The 16320-nt window shown below is 34.3% G+C and overlaps 1 protein-coding gene across 1 annotated transcript in view; it reads right to left on the reverse strand.

The window, feature by feature from the left end:
* Positions 1-6450: 6450 nt before the first annotated feature.
* Positions 6451-16320, reverse strand: part of LOC134853923 (ephrin type-B receptor 4b-like) — a 48291-nt gene continuing 38421 nt past the window's right edge. Inside the window, exons 12-15 of the mRNA XM_063869894.1 lie at positions 12842-13110; positions 12373-12528; positions 9610-9839; positions 6451-7207 (exon numbers count right to left, since the gene is read on the reverse strand). Coding sequence (XP_063725964.1) covers positions 6739-7207; positions 9610-9839; positions 12373-12528; positions 12842-13110 — 1124 coding nt within the window. The 3' untranslated portion in view covers positions 6451-6738. The remainder of the gene's footprint in view (positions 7208-9609; positions 9840-12372; positions 12529-12841; positions 13111-16320) is intronic.

Consider the following 16320-nt stretch of genomic DNA (forward strand, 5'->3'; position numbering starts at 1 on the left):
TTGGCTGCTAGGAAACCTGAAAAATCCAAGTGTACGTCCAGTATGGATCCTTTCATTGTCTTGCGAAAATGTTTTTTGCTAAATTCTTCGAGTTTAGTTTCAAGCGGGATGATTGACGTTGTCTGTGATGGCGTAAATCAGTTATCTCGTTCTGCAAAACCAGAAGCATGTAACTTTTATACTTGTGAAATAACTGTGCCTAAATTGACTAGTTTTTGTCGCCTATGGGTGGAAAATTTTTAGCATAGCCAATTGTTGTCTCATTCGTTACATTTTGACGTAACTTTGTTTTGTTGAACATTTGGCAGCAGTCTAATGGCTGTTTCGCTCGCATGGAAAGTAGCCTTCTTCAGGTTTTGTTTTCGTTGCCAGATTTTGAACTGATTAAGATTGTAAAATGTTTTCTAGGTCCAAGAAAGCCCACGTAACGTTAGTAAATGTTTTACCGAATGAAAACCAAAAAAAAATTTGTGTACCGGTATCAGCATGACTAATTAGTTCGAGTGTACTCTTCTGCATCAGCGGCACAATTGCGCTCAATTTTTTTCGTTTTACCTAAAAATTGGAATTGTGTATGTATGTGCCGATAGTAATTAAAAATTCTGTAGTATTTTTTTTCTAAATAGATGAGAGCAAACAGGTTTTTTTGACTGTGATCGGAATTAAACTGGTTTATTTTTGGATTATGCACTTCCGATAGTGCAAACTGATTTTTGAAAATTCAGCATTTTCACAAATTTAATTTTTTGGGCTGGCTGGCTCAGTCTTGCAGGAGAGATAGAGAACTCAAAATGTAAGAGAACTTAGAAGAATTAATTAGAGGTTAATTTTTGCTGAGTTAAGCTCGAAGTTTCCAATTGACGGTTTGATGGCCACTTTTCTTTTAAAAAAAGTTTGAAATCTTTTGTTAGCCAAGCAGCTCCACTTTTATTTTGGTTTTATGAATTTTTGCATCTATCTTTATATTCTGCGGCGACAATTGCAACTTCGTAGTGTATTTACTTGTTCGAGTTATTTTTTGTCCTATTTTGTGCGTTGAAACTTTCAATCGCCTGTTTTAGTGCGTTGCTAATGTCTAGAGAATATGTTTCGATATCATGTTCATTCATATGAATATCATTATAATTTTTACATAGTAATGGTTTTAAAAAAAATCTATTTCGCTAGTATTTTGTTCGTTAATTTTATTGCATTCCCGGCGTTCTTTTTCTAAACTTTTCTATGTCTTGAGAAACATTCGAGTATTTGAAGCAATAGCGTTCAGATAAATCTACTTTACAATATCTTCGACAAAGATTTTATTGATGTGAAAAACAGATCATACAGAATTTGCAGCAAACAATTAGCTGGGTTAGTAGGGATACCGCATGTCAAGATGGTTTCCAGTTCGTTAAGAACAGCGTCTGTGATAGAATTGGTGGTTTGGAGACAACTTTTTCTTTTTTGAATGCAACTTGATGATGTTTACATCGAGTTTTCCGTGGTTTTCATAATAGTTTTTTGGTTCCGTTTGCTTCAAAAAGCACCACACCTAACACGGTTTTTCCTTTGAACTTCTGCAGGTTTAGGAAAAATTTAATAAACACAGAGGAAAATTTAAAGCTGAAATGAAAGTTTTTATTTCAAGTTTAACTTTTATCGCTTAAAATGATCAAAACGCAAGTTCTGAATTGTTTGATAAGCAAAATAACATTCAAACTTAAAATCATATTCTTAACTTGCTTATTCGAAACCTGCTTAATTCGGAAATTTGAGCTCTTTTATGTTTAGAATGTTGTGACCAAATAATCTAGTTATTAAGCAGCCGTGCAAGGTTTTTTGTCGTCCTAAATTCAAATCTGCGTAAAAAGACGGAGCAAACAAGATAAAGATCCTCTCGTTTTCATCACAATGCAACATAAAAATTTTTTTAGACACCACTGGTCTGTCAAGATTGTCAGCGCTGACCGAATATAAATTTTGATTTTTTTCCTATTGAGTGCTATCCTTGCCTTATTGTTAAAATTTAGGACATACAGACTTATTGTAACAGGAACTAGAACATTTAAGAAAGTTAAGCAAGCATTTAGGAAACTACAGGGAGATTTTTGACGGTATTTAACATGGACCTGAACAAACATAAACATAAGGAAACGCAGAAACGAAAATAAATTTCATTTTAGGTTCTTTTTGAGTTTGCTATCTCTGGCTAAAAGCGTACTACTAAGCATCTACACAGAGGCGAAGCCTCGCTTAGCACCACTTGCGAGCGATACAATATAAAAAAACAGCCGCTAACTAAAAAAAATATCGAAAACTAGTTTTCCAAAAAAAACACCAAGACAAAAAAAATAAAATTAGCATAACAAGAAAACTAACCAAGCTTTAAAAAACCTAAGATACCTGAGCAGAAACCCTTTGAGCCAAAAACATTTCAAAAAAGACTTCTATTGAATCATAAAAAATTGTTCAAGCCCCATCCACATCAATACACACACGCACACAAAAGTTTTTTCGCTCATCAAACAACGCAATACGAGGCCAGTAGGCCGATATGATATAAGACGACACTTTTTTAACCCAAAAAAAGAGAAAAACAAAACAAATTGGAAATTTTTACGGACAAAAAGTTGTTAAAACCCCATCTCGTTAAATGCACACAGACAAACACAAAATTTGTTTTTTGCTCAGCAAGCGACGCAATGTAAGGCAATAAGCCAATATAATATAAGCCGAAATTTATTAAGCCGAGAAAACAAAATTGACAAAAAAAAAACAACTAATCAAAACATTATTAATACCCAATCCCTTTAAATACACACCCACAGACACAAAATCTTTTTGCTTATTAAACGACGCCATCTCATGTTCACCCTGAAATCTATTTCGCTAGTATTTTGTTCGTTAATTTTATTGCATTGCCGGCGTTCTTTTCTAAACTTTTCTGTCTTGAGAAACATTCGAGTATTTGAAGCAATAGCGTTCAGATAAATCTACTTTACTATATCTTCGACAAAGATTTTATTGATGTGAAAAACAGATCATACAGAATTTGCAGCAAACAATTAGCTGGGTTAGTAGGGATACCGCATGTCAAGATGGTTTCCAGTTCGTTAAGAACAGCGTCTGTGATAGAATTGGTGGTTTGGAGACAACTTTTTCTTTTTTGAATGCAACTTGATGATGTTTACATCGAGTTTTCCGTGGTTTTCATAATAGTTTTTTGGTTCCGTTTGCTTCAAAAAGCACCACACCTAACACGGTTTTTCCTTTGAACTTCTGCAGGTTTAGGAAAAATTTAATAAACACAGAGGAAAATTTAAAGCTGAAATGAAAGTTTTTATTTCAAGTTTAACTTTTATCGCTTAAAATGATCAAAACGCAAGTTCTGAATTGTTTGATAAGCAAAATAACATTCAAACTTAAAATCATATTCTTAACTTGCTTATTCGAAACCTGCTTAATTCGGAAATTTGAGCTCTTTTATGTTTAGAATGTTGTGACCAAATAATCTAGTTATTAAGCAGCCGTGCAAGGTTTTTTGTCGTCCTAAATTCAAATCTGCGTAAAAAGACGGAGCAAACAAGATAAAGATCCTCTCGTTTTCATCACAATGCAACATAAAAATTTTTTTAGACACCACTGGTCTGTCAAGATTGTCAGCGCTGACCGAATATAAATTTTGATTTTTTTCCTATTGAGTGCTATCCTTGCCTTATTGTTAAAATTTAGGACATACAGACTTATTGTAACAGGAACTAGAACATTTAAGAAAGTTAAGCAAGCATTTAGGAAACTACAGGGAGATTTTTGACGGTATTTAACATGGACCTGAACAAACATAAACATAAGGAAACGCAGAAACGAAAATAAATTTCATTTTAGGTTCTTTTTGAGTTTGCTATCTCTGGCTAAAAGCGTACTACTAAGCATCTACACAGAGGCGAAGCCTCGCTTAGCACCACTAGCGAGCGATACAATATAAAAAAACAGCCGCTAACTAAAAAAAATATCGAAAACTAGTTTTCCAAAAAAAACACCAAGACAAAAAAAATAAAATTAGCATAGCAAGAAAACTAACCAAGCTTTAAAAAACCTAAGATACCTGAGCAGAAACCCTTTGAGCCAAAAACATTTCAAAAAAGACTTCTATTGAATCATAAAAAATTGTTCAAGCCCCATCCACATCAATACACACACGCACACAAAAGTTTTTTCGCTCATCAAACAACGCAATACGAGGCCAGTAGGCCGATATGATATAAGACGACACTTTTTTAACCCAAAAAAAAGAGAAAAACAAAACAAATTGGAAATCTTTACGGACAAAAAGTTGTTAAAACCCCATCTCGTTAAATGCACACAGACAAACACAAAATTTGTTTTTTGCTCAGCAAGCGACGCAATGTAAGGCAATAAGCCAATATAATATAAGCCGAAATTTATTAAGCCGAGAAAACAAAATTGACAAAAAAAACAACTAATCAAAACATTATTAATACCCAATCCCTTTAAATACACACCCACAGACACAAATACTTTTTGCTTATTAAACGACGCCATCTCATGTTCACCCTGACATTTTTGCCAAAACAAGCATTGTAATTTGTAATTTTTATTTTTTGTAAATTTTATTTTATTTTTGTTTGTAAATAATTTTATTTATTGTAACAGAAACAGATTTAGACAGCCCATTATTGTGTAGATTCTAAGATTATTGGCAAAATCTTCTCCATTTTCCCAACTTTTTCATGCCTATGGACGTCAACACAGCACTGATTGCAAAAAGATAAAAAGGAATGTTTAAAACCAGCAAAAACTTAAGTAACCTTGAGGAAATTAAATCGCAAACACTAGCGAGAACACAGCAAAGCAGCTCTACACAAAATTAAAGAAAAAAGTACAAATAAGCCTCGAATTAGTAACAATTCGGCTACGTCTCGGATTCGAACCTAAAACCTACTGCGACCTATATATTATTAGTCAACCGCAGTAACCACACAGCCACGGACGCCTAATAACGAACAAACACACGCCAGCAATAAAGCCGAGAAGAGATGCTAAGTAATTTCCAATGCAACAGTGAAATTACCATATAAGAGATCACCTTCAATGAACACTTTTATTTGCGAGTTAGTTGAAAAAAAAAACAAGAAGGTTCGTATTAATTAATACAACGATGATGGCCAGTGTAATTTAAAACTCTGGTAACTGGAAAACGAGGCTTTCTGCTGTTTTCCACCTTGTGAGGAATATTTAAAAATTCACAAGATTGATGCCTATAGCTGATTTATTACTGTTTTTAAATTTGACCGACCCAAAACATATCTGGGGCGGAAAGGCTTCATGTCTGCCTCTGAACTCAGCGCTTCTGCAATTTGTTCTATATGAGAAAGTTAAGAAGTAACATAGCAAATCAAAATGAAGATGAAAAAAGATAAAATTTTTAAGAAACTTGTAAACTTGCAAGTAGCAGCTTATGTGTTGCAGATTCTTTCCGCGGCATTTATCATGGACATAAACTTATTTATAACAACGATATCCGGTTACTGTGCAAATAGCACAGAATGTTCCGACCAGTCTTAAAAAACTACAAAAAAAATGTTTTCTCAAATTGGTGTCGTTTTTTTCTGCATGTGATAAAAATAATCTAAACGAAAAAAAAAGAACTTAGGCATATTTGAGAGTCATAGTAAAATAAGTCAATTGGAAAACAGTTTTTGAAAAAAAAATGACTAATAAAACGAAACAAACTATGCAGAAAATTTTTGAATTTTCAAGTTTTGATTCCCAAAATTGCGCGAAGAACTCCAAAAACTACCTTTACCAGAATAAATTTAAGTTTTCACGGCTTAAACTAAGCTATTGCAATTACTAACTATCTTACTAATTAGCTCGAAATTAGACAAAAATTCAAACCGGTTTTTCTCGACACTGAAAACTGCTTTGAAACTTTTTAATGTTCGAATCACAAGTTAAAGGGCTTTAATATGATATATCACTCAACCCTGTCCGATGATTATTTGTGGTAGCTGATTTTGCGTGGAAAAAAAACTAAAACACCCTAATCCTAAGTTCCTACCCATTTTCAATGGCCGGAACATTAACTTCAATGAATTCATGGAATAACATTTCTTCTTTTGAGTGGGGTAATAGCTTTTTGATGCTGAATTTCGTAATCCAAGACATTGACTTCTAGTTTTTACTTCTTAAGTATAACGCTCTCCATGCTACTATGCTCATCAGGTTCATATTCAACTATTTTGGTTCTTTCTGTTCATGAATTCCATTATTTGAATGCTATCTTTTTGAGCTAATTTGTGCTGCTTTTTTAAAATCGCCCATATGGATTTTCAAGTGTTGACTTTTGTTTTCCCCGTTAAACACTTACGCTCTTCCAATCTGGTTTCTTGTAGTACAAACTACGTATTAGTCCTGGATACCCACTTACAGACACGATCAGATCAAAAATATAGAAAAAAAATTGAATTTAAAATACAAATTTGATAGCAAATTAAAGCTAATTATGAACGTCCTTTATTTTCATTTCAAAAAATCTATTGCACTTTGAGTACTACCAAACTCATAATCAAAAACAGCTTGTATTTCAGAAAAGTGCTGCTAATCTCAGCAGACCTCTCAAACAAACTTCATCATATTTCGGCATCACTCGAAATGGTCATTTTCTACACACGTGACAGACGCTTGAGCTTTTAGCACGCAGTTTATTAATTTTTCAAACTTCGTCGTGTTTTTTTTTCATACGTACTGACTCATTAGCTGTTCACGTGGGTTTTCAGGCGACATTTGACTTCCGTTCCAGCTTTTCGTGTTCAGTGACGACGACTGGTATGATGAATTGTAGTCTAAATTAACTGTCTGTTTAACGCCCGTAATGCTCAACCTAACACAGGATTGGACAATTCTCTTTCGATGTTTTGATGACCGGATGCCGATGTCTTTGAGGTCCTCGTTGGAGAGTCTTTGCAGGTCCTCGAGAGTTTGGATTCCTGTCATCAGCAGTAGATTTTCGTATTGATTTAAGCCCAGTTGGGCTAAAAAGTTGGAAACCGGGCTAGGTTGGAGTGCTAATGGGTTCTGATGATAGAGGGCGGCGTTATTCGGGTTGGAGGATGTCAGACTATTGTGTCCGCGAAATGCGCTGGACATGAACAAACCCGGCTGTTTGTTAGATGTGTTATACATTGCATAGTTTGAAGAACCGAACCTAAACATAAACAATCCAACTTAAAAAACACATTTCGAGATTATTACATCAATTTAAACAAACGGAATATTTGGAAGTGCTGATGAGAAATAACCAAAAAACGACAGATTTCTATAATCAACTTCGATTGTCAGAGAATCGAAAATGATTGAAAATTTATTGACTTCATACAAAATTTTTAAACCATTTTACCACAAAAAAAGCGACCGGCATTTATAACGCATAACATTTGAGCGCTTTTCCAAGAATTCATTTTTGCCATCGAAGCTCTGTAGTAAAGTTCCCATTCTGAGGAATGCTCCTATATAAAGATTCAGAAACAAAAAAAAAACATTTGACCTGCAGTATCTTTTAGCCTTTTTTAACCTTTGACTGCGTAAACTTGTCCGATTTAGTGGGATTAGTGCTATGGATTTTGAGAAACAGTTACGAATGGATCGCTTTCACAAATATTTGAACTGCTTATTAGCTCACGCTTGCATTGGTTATCAAAATGAAGAAAAAAAACGATTTAACGCATAATCAAAATTATTAATTCGAACCATAGAAAACTGACATCTTTCAACTGTTGGATCTACTTAACAACCTCTCCTCCCCCCTCCCCTATGGTGTCTACAAAAGAACCTCTACCCCTACAAAAAATAAAGTAAATTAGCACTAAAGCTTTGTATTGAGAATTCTAATTTTACTGCATTCTGATTGGTCAAAAATTCGACAAACATAATCTTCTTAACAATCTCCCCCTTTCTTTCTTGAAGGGGAAGAGATTGTTAATTAGATCCCAATTGTTTTGCGAAAACTTATAGAACATCTAAAAAAGCCATCAAAAAAATTTTAGTAAAAATCTAACTCAGCAACTTAAAATAGCTGTCATGTTATAATTTTTTTCAATTGACAATCATTTTTCGTTGTGCTAAAAAACGCATTTTAAAGTTTTTGACCGCGGTACAACTACTTATTCAGTATTAATCCATAACGTGGTTTTTGTTTCCTGTTTTAGGATTAATAAAAGGTGGTCTTGTTGCGCGGATTATTGAATGTTCTAACAAAGCAATCGCGGGAATTTCAGACATACTTCAAGAAATGAACGTATAATCAATTGGATAAGAACATTCCATAATTCAATGGAGTTGCATACTTAACTCCGACACAGAAGAAATTTCTCAAAACAATTTCCAGCTTAACGGGATATCTTCATCACACCGAGTCATCTATAATTGACATTATTCAGCTCAAATAAATTATTTAGGCAAAAATAAAAATTGTTTTTTTTTTGTATGTCAGTTTCAGCGTCAATTAAATTAAGTTTTGACTTTAACCTTGTACCTAAACTCAAGCACAATGAGCTTTCAATCAATTTTGAGCCTTTAATTAATGCATTAATACATACAAACGAAATTATCGTAGACTTTAATGTTGGATTTTTCGAGATTAAGCATTTCTGTACCGACAACCCACCTAGAGGGGTGGAACATAACTATGCCTTATCAAGTGTTTTTCCCGCCTTATTTTACTACCTCAAAGAACTACCTCAAAGAAAGAAGCTCGTATGCCATCAAATTTGTATCATATTAAAGACCTATAGGCCGTGATTGGGATTCAAGAAACACCAAAAAGAGTAATATATATTATCAGGTCTGAATTAATATTGCATTCATCACTGGATCACTTCTGGTCCTGTTTTAACCGAGATTAAAAAAAAAACAAAAAACCTAAGAATTGATATCTCGCAATTCTGACAGCAAAGAGATACACTTCCACAAAAACATCAAACATTTGCACATTATAGTTACTCATTTAACTGACGGGGAATGCAGATGTTTCCATAAATTGCCACCTATGCAAATATTGCACCCAAAAAAGTTGTCTCGGTGCCGAAAAAATGGTCCGACATTTCCGCAGACCAAATTTCACTTTTTCATGAGTTTGATAACACTGAACTTAATTAATTATTCGGCAACTTTCACTGTTTTCATGCAAGGATAATCTCAAATTCTTGCAGTTTTTTACCCTTCTTATCCGCCCTTTAACTAAGTTTTTTTGGAGACTAAATGACGTTTCCGCATTTATGAAATGTTTTCACTTTAACGATTGTGTTCGGAACATTCTGTGCTACTGCACAGAAACCGACTATTCTTGTTTCACATTAGCAATCGGTCAAAACTTGCACCAGCGTGAAGTACATTGGCTGAAAAACTCTTTACATCTTCCTTTAACAACAAAAACTACATTTATTATTCCAGCAATACTAAACTATGGCATACTTGCTAAAGCTACCCTCGCAAATTTCATAGCTCAGTTGCGAGATTCGAACCAACAACCTTATGATTGGTAGCAAGCTTCACTACCACAAGCCTCAATCCCTTAATTATCTTTTAACTTTTTTAAAGAATGTAACTTACCACTGATTATTGGCATATGGTGACGCATGATCAAAGTTGTCTATTTGTTGTGGCGCAGCACAGTGGTCAAGTGGTTTCCTCATGAGCGTCTCGAGTACTTCGACTACACTACTGAAGTGGGGTCTTCTGTTACCCTCACCACACCAGCACTGACTCATCAGATCGAATGCCAATTGGGGACATTGAGGGGGAGGGGGCAGTCTGAAACCAGCCTCAAGCACACGCACGATCTAAACAGTAGTTAAAAAAATTAGCCGCAAAGTTGGAAAAACTATTTACACGCGATTACTTCGCATATAATAAAATGGAAGGTTTAAAAACAAATTGTGTGCATCAGTTATGCATTTCAAAAATCTCGCGAAATACATGGATTCAGAGAACTTCTGAAATGAAATTTTTTTTATTATCATACTGTTGTGCATAAAATAAATTAACCATGCATTAACTGGGAATGTAATAAACTAAATGCAGCAATACTAATTTTGCATATTCTAAATAGGAATGTATTAAAACAAATTGTGCATAAATTATGCATTTGAAAATGTCGCAAATACCTTGATTTAGAAAACTTGATAAGTGGAAACTTTATTATTATACTGCTGTATGAAACAAACCATTTTTGTTGGTTCATTTGATGATTTAAAAAACCATTAATGTAATGACTTATTAGAAATCAAATTTCAAAGCATATGCTATTAAGATGCCAATGCTACCTACTTCAAAAGTACCACCAAAAGTAGTAGTAATAATTGCCACTCTGGTTAGAAAAAGTTCGTGCGTAGTATAACATGCTTATCGTGCGTAAATAACCTCGAATAACTTAATTTCTCAATAAAATAAACTTAACTTCTAACATAAAAAATAACATTAAAAACCATTAAATAACATTAAACTTCTAACATTAAAAAACGAGGAAAAAACTGGGTTTGAAATCTTTGCTCGGATCTTTTTAACAAACCCCCCCCCCCCCTGCAATAGGAGAAGGGGGGAGAGAATTCGTTACAAGGTACCATAGGGGGAAATAGCTAACAAGATCCCTTTGCTTTTCAAATTTTCTCGCTTTAAGACTTCTTTAGGACTATTTCGCTTTTTTTTCAAAATCAGCGAAGTATGGATCAATTAAATCCTTCTGAGACAGCATTTTTAGCAAACCATCACAGACTAAATAACTTTTGAAAGCGATTTTTCAATTTTCCAAAGCAGAAAAAAAAGCGGAAAAGTAGTATGTTTTTAAATCCCACAAGTTTACCAAAAATGATCGCAGGTAATAATTTAAATCTTAAACTCTAGGAGTCGATATCAGTATTTGAACATAACTTTTTTTTGAAAAAAAATTTGATCACTCAAATGGTCTCAGTAAAAACCTAGGCACAAAAATTGCGCTGTGCTATTCGTAAATCGTAAAAATATTTCTTCTCAGCTTTTATTCATTGTAAAGAAACTTTCCATACTGAACATTGCGGAAAATCTCAAGCAAATAAGCGGTATACTTAAATGCGCGAAACTGCGAAAACGATTTTTTAAAAAGCGACGATAGCGAAAAGCGGTTTTAAAAAGCGATGACACGAATCTGGTTCAAACCCTTAAGATCATCAATTTCGCTGTAACAATTTCATTCGATTAGAGAATCAAAAATCGAATGGATAGTCAGATGTAGCTTTCAGAAAATGTTAACTTAATTCTACAACTTGAAAACAAAGCTTTAAGTTCATTAAATCAGTCACATCAAAAAGATAAAATCGATGAAGTTATCATTCGAAAATTCACAACATCAAACAAGGAAACAGGCTGAATTTGAAGACACGACTGTGTGAGAGTACTCACAAAATTCTTAATTTGTAACAGGTATGTGAACAAGAGAACACAAAACATTGATATTTCATTTAATAAATTTCTGAATCTTGATTGTCTTTCATAAAAATTTAATCCGCCTCTCACCAAACATTTACATAATAATAAAACTAAATATAGATTTACAGATAAAAGAATCGCAGCGCACCCTCAATAGTTGAAATATGTACATTGATGACCTTTTAAAGATAGGACAAACCAATCCAAAACCAAGTGTGTATTTCTTGGTGACTTAAGACAGATTAAGTTTGGATTTGGGCCACCTATGCAAACTTTCCACCCCAAAGTTTACATCTTGACTTTTGATTCGAACAATTTTATGAGTTTATTTAACTGATAGATATTTCAACAGAAACAGTAAATAAACCTGGGCCGTTGGTTTACGCCAGATAACTGGCTCGAATGGTTCATGATTTAAGATGCCATAACACGAATTGATTTGACAATTCAATTTCACTCGCTAATTTCGATATTGATGTTTCTGAATAATCAGATCAAAATCAACAGACCAAAATCAACTGTAAAAACTTAAAATAAAAGTTGAACACTCTTATCAAAAACCCTTTTTTATCACATGGAGGGAACTTTTCGCCTGCTAATTATAGGGTTGAGCAATATTAAATTCCTTCGAGGCAAACAGGAATTTTTTCAACAAAATCTCCCAACACTCACAGAAAGTACAACATCCAGAAAGTTTCATTTTAAAAATGCTTATCCTTTTTTCTTGTATTTCTGAAACTTTTCATTTTTTGCCTTTCCCTGAGAGCTAAATTGATTTTTAGAAGGAGCAAAAACAAACAATTTCGAGAGCCTGAAAATCTGCAGATCACAGACAAATAACGCGATTAAAATTGCAAATTAACTTAAACACCACATGATTGACATTAAAAATCTTCTTTTTGTGTCGTGTACCTGAGTGGTTGGTATTTCCTGGTCGTAGTATGGCATTCCTCCTTGGGACAACATCTCCCAGAGTACCACTCCGAAAGACCATACATCCGAGGCCCACGAGAACTGTTGGAACAGGAGCACCTCTGGAGCAGTCCACGGCACCACGTCTTCCGGGATCTGAATAACAAACGACAACGGCAATGAATACAAATCGTTACGAGTACGGTTTAAGGCTCTGTTTTACCCCCCGTCCACTCTCGCGAACAAAAAAAATTCCAGCTAAGTTCGTTTTTGTAGCTGAAATTTTTTCTTTAATCAAACAATATTTCTCCTTGTCAGAAGTGTCAACTAATTTTTTAAAAATGGAATAACTTTCAGAAACTGCAACCATCATGTGCAGATTCACTAAAAAGAGCAATACTATCAAAGTATTACCCATCTTTTTGTTCAGGTCTATAAACTAAAAGCAGTAAGAAGAACACGAACTAACCATGAGCCCTGAACTGGGATCCTGACTTTCGATCTTGGCTCGTTGGGAGAAGCCCGAGATCTTACACACCAGATTCTGACTCACAAGAATATTACCCGTCTTGAGCACTTTGTGGATGTAGCCCTCCTCTTCAAGGTATCTCATTCCACAAGCCACGCCTCGTGCCATGTGAATAAGTGTGGACACGCTGTTTACATGTCCCTGTTGGAGTAGACATAATAGGGGGCCCAGTTCCGCGTGTTCAGTTACTATCGTCAGAGACTCGTCGTCTAAAACGAAGCAACTTTTTTGGTAACAGTCAAATATTTGATTAATTTTTACCCTCAAACGCGTGTATTTTATGACAAGGTCACTGTATTTTGAATTTTCCAAAAACAAACTCGTATAAGGTCTACCACAGCTGGAACGATTTCGGCTGCCATTGTGGTAGCACGTGAAAGTTAGAGACGAAACAAAGAGCCCTAAGTCGAAACAAAATGAGCTTCGCTCAACAAAACTAACTTAGTCTGGAAAAGTGGTGAAATACCCTTAGACAGGCTAGATAACCTTCGATAGATCATCGGTGAATAGCAGAAAGCACAACTATTAAACTTTCAGCTGCAAATGAATCAAAGTCTCCTTGATCAACCAAAGTCTCCAAAGTAATTTCAGCTTGCTGTGCAAGAAATAGTATAGAATGTTCCGACCTTACTCTAAACAAACTAAAAAAAAAACTTTTTTCAAAATAGTACCATTTTTTTTGCACGTGGTTCGAACAAAAAAGGATCAGTAAGAAAGCCTAGAATTTTAAGATATTCGACATCCATCGTAAAATAGGCAAATTGGACAACAGTTGATGTCAAAAAATGAGAGAAAAAAAACATAAAAGTCAAACATAGACAACTGACAGTTGGAAAAGAGTAATGAACGCAAGGAAGCTGAAAAAAACTGACATGTTTTTTTTTCTTCAAAACCCTTCAACTTTTAAATTTCCAAGAATATAGATGACCTTAAAACTCTTTGAACAAATTATGATGGAAACTTTTTCGTTAAAATTAACCCAATTTGAGAAAACTGGATCAATAGGTAAACGTTTTATTCGCTGGGAAATCTGATAATTAATTTCATTTTCGAAATAAGGAGTCAATTACGTTTTTCGTGACCTTTACACTTTTGCTGTTTAAAAGCGGAGTTTTCCTTCCTTTCAACAATTAGAATGCACTGAACTTAAGAAATCACAAGTCAAACCGCGAAAAATCAAAGTTGAGCTTGAACAATTTTTAAGACTTTTTCCGGAAAAATAAAACAAAAACAAACACCAAAACCTATCTAAGAGTACTCACTACGTTCAACCAATGTATTTTTTTTTCAATTTCGCAGAAAACTTTTCATTCCCAAGATGGCGCTAAAAGTTTAAATTTTTAATGGAGTAAAACTTAAGTTTCACGGCTTATGCTTTTCTAATAAGCCTGCTCGCTCCATTTACTCGCTCAGAATTAAACAACTTTAAATTAGTTTTTTTTCGACACAGGCAAATTTTCAAAATTTTTATGTCTTTCCAATCGCGACTGACAGAGCTTCAATATGATAGATACATCACTCGACTCATTCCGATGATTATTTGTGGTACCTGATTTTGTATGAAAAACAAAAAAGAAATAACTTAAACACACCCGAATACAAAAGTTCCTCTCCATTTTCAATAGTCGGAACAATGAATGATCATTCGCTTAGCTCGTCGTTACATTGGAAATTGAATCTAGATGTTTTTTGTTATAAAAATTTCTGGTTACTTATTATAGTAAAATGTTAGTCAATGAGATCAATTTTAGTTGCCTAAATTGACTTCGATATCTTTCAAAATCCGTTAGTTTTCACGGTACAATTGTAACATTTCTCTGCGTGTTTTTAATACAAAGCAGTATGCAAGAGCCAAAACATTTACTACATAAGCGAAAACAAATCTACGTTCAGGTGAAAACATTACCAAGTTAAGACAATTTGACAAGCTGCGTGAAATGTTATAACGGTACAAACATTTTCCAGTTGGGCTCAAATTTGCTTCTAATTAGGCTTTTAAAAATTAAACATGGAAACATGGTCCAAAATGTACTGAACAGTTGTCTTTAGCCCACGCCACTGTAAAATACGGTTGTTTTCACTCAACTTTATCCACGAATAAAATCCGCTCCCTGGAAAATTGCCGGGTTTAATTTGCAGCTAAATAGGAGAAATTAAAAGACTTAACTCTTCTGACAGATTTATCCCTAGTTGAAGACCCCGCGCCCAAACTTCGGATTAAATTTAGATCTAAGATTTTCGAGGAAACCAAAAGCCACTGGTTATAATTTGAAGACTTCTAATTTTTGATTTTTGGACAGCCATAAACTCTATTTCAATCAAACACGAAGTATTTCTTCTCAACTGTATGCTATTGGACACCTTCCACAAAGCCAAACACATTGGTTGATTATTCTCGCTCTCAATTGTGCTATTGTAAAAGAACGATACATATTTACAATAGCTTGAACACTTATCTCAGTTGGAAGCAATTAGCTTCGATTATGATAATTAACTCCCACCATCCAAGAAAATTTAATGTTTAGGGCCATGATTCAACAAAATTTAATTTTCGGCAATTGAGCAGCTTTGAGACAAAAAAAAGTTTTTTCAAACGATTGGTCTTAGACATTTTGGCATTTTAAACTCGTTGGAGGAGCCATAAAATAAATCGGCTGTCAAACTCGAAAGACAAATTTTTAAAACACATAAATCAAATTTGTAATTACATACTGATCATGATTTTTTCGAGTTCTTATCACACCTAGGCGCACCATTAGTTGCGTTCAAGAGACTGGCTTTTAATTTTTGGCTCATTTATTATCTACTTTGATGTGCTTTTTTGTGCTATCAATTTGACCAATCCTATCTTCTCATTTACCTCGCAGTCAGTCTTAACTTTCCAGTTGAAAGCACCACAAATAAACAATTCGACCAAAATCACCCACCTAATTCTAATGCTAATGTTTAGAATGTCCCCAGGCGTTAATCATTAATGCTTCGATACATGGCCTGGGAATTTAAAGATATTAGTTATTATAACTAACAGCTTTATGAGTCCGAGATACATAAAACCCCTTGGGGTCATCTGATTCTGAAACAAGCCGGTTTCTAAACATCGACACTTGAATTTCCTTGAAGTAGCTCGAATCATGGTATGATGAAAATCGATTCGCAACATATTTAGCAGATTTACAAGTAAGAGAACATTTTTTGAAGTATAAACAATGCGAAAAACCAGGCTTCATTCATCTTGTAAGGCTTAACCATGAGAAGGGGATGACACTCTCGAAATGTTTACACTTGAATAAAGGATTTAGCTTCCAATTCGACGCTTACTACGAGCCTTAAGAGCCTTTTAAGAACCATCTGGCAAAAATATTCAGCTTTTGTCAAATCTCAGCAGGCATTTTTTCACACAAAGAAAAATTGTTTTTACA

The sequence above is a fragment of the Symsagittifera roscoffensis genome, chromosome 9, assembly GCF_963678635.1.
Source record: "Symsagittifera roscoffensis chromosome 9, txSymRosc1.1, whole genome shotgun sequence".
Lineage (NCBI taxonomy): Eukaryota > Metazoa > Xenacoelomorpha > Acoela > Convolutidae > Symsagittifera > Symsagittifera roscoffensis.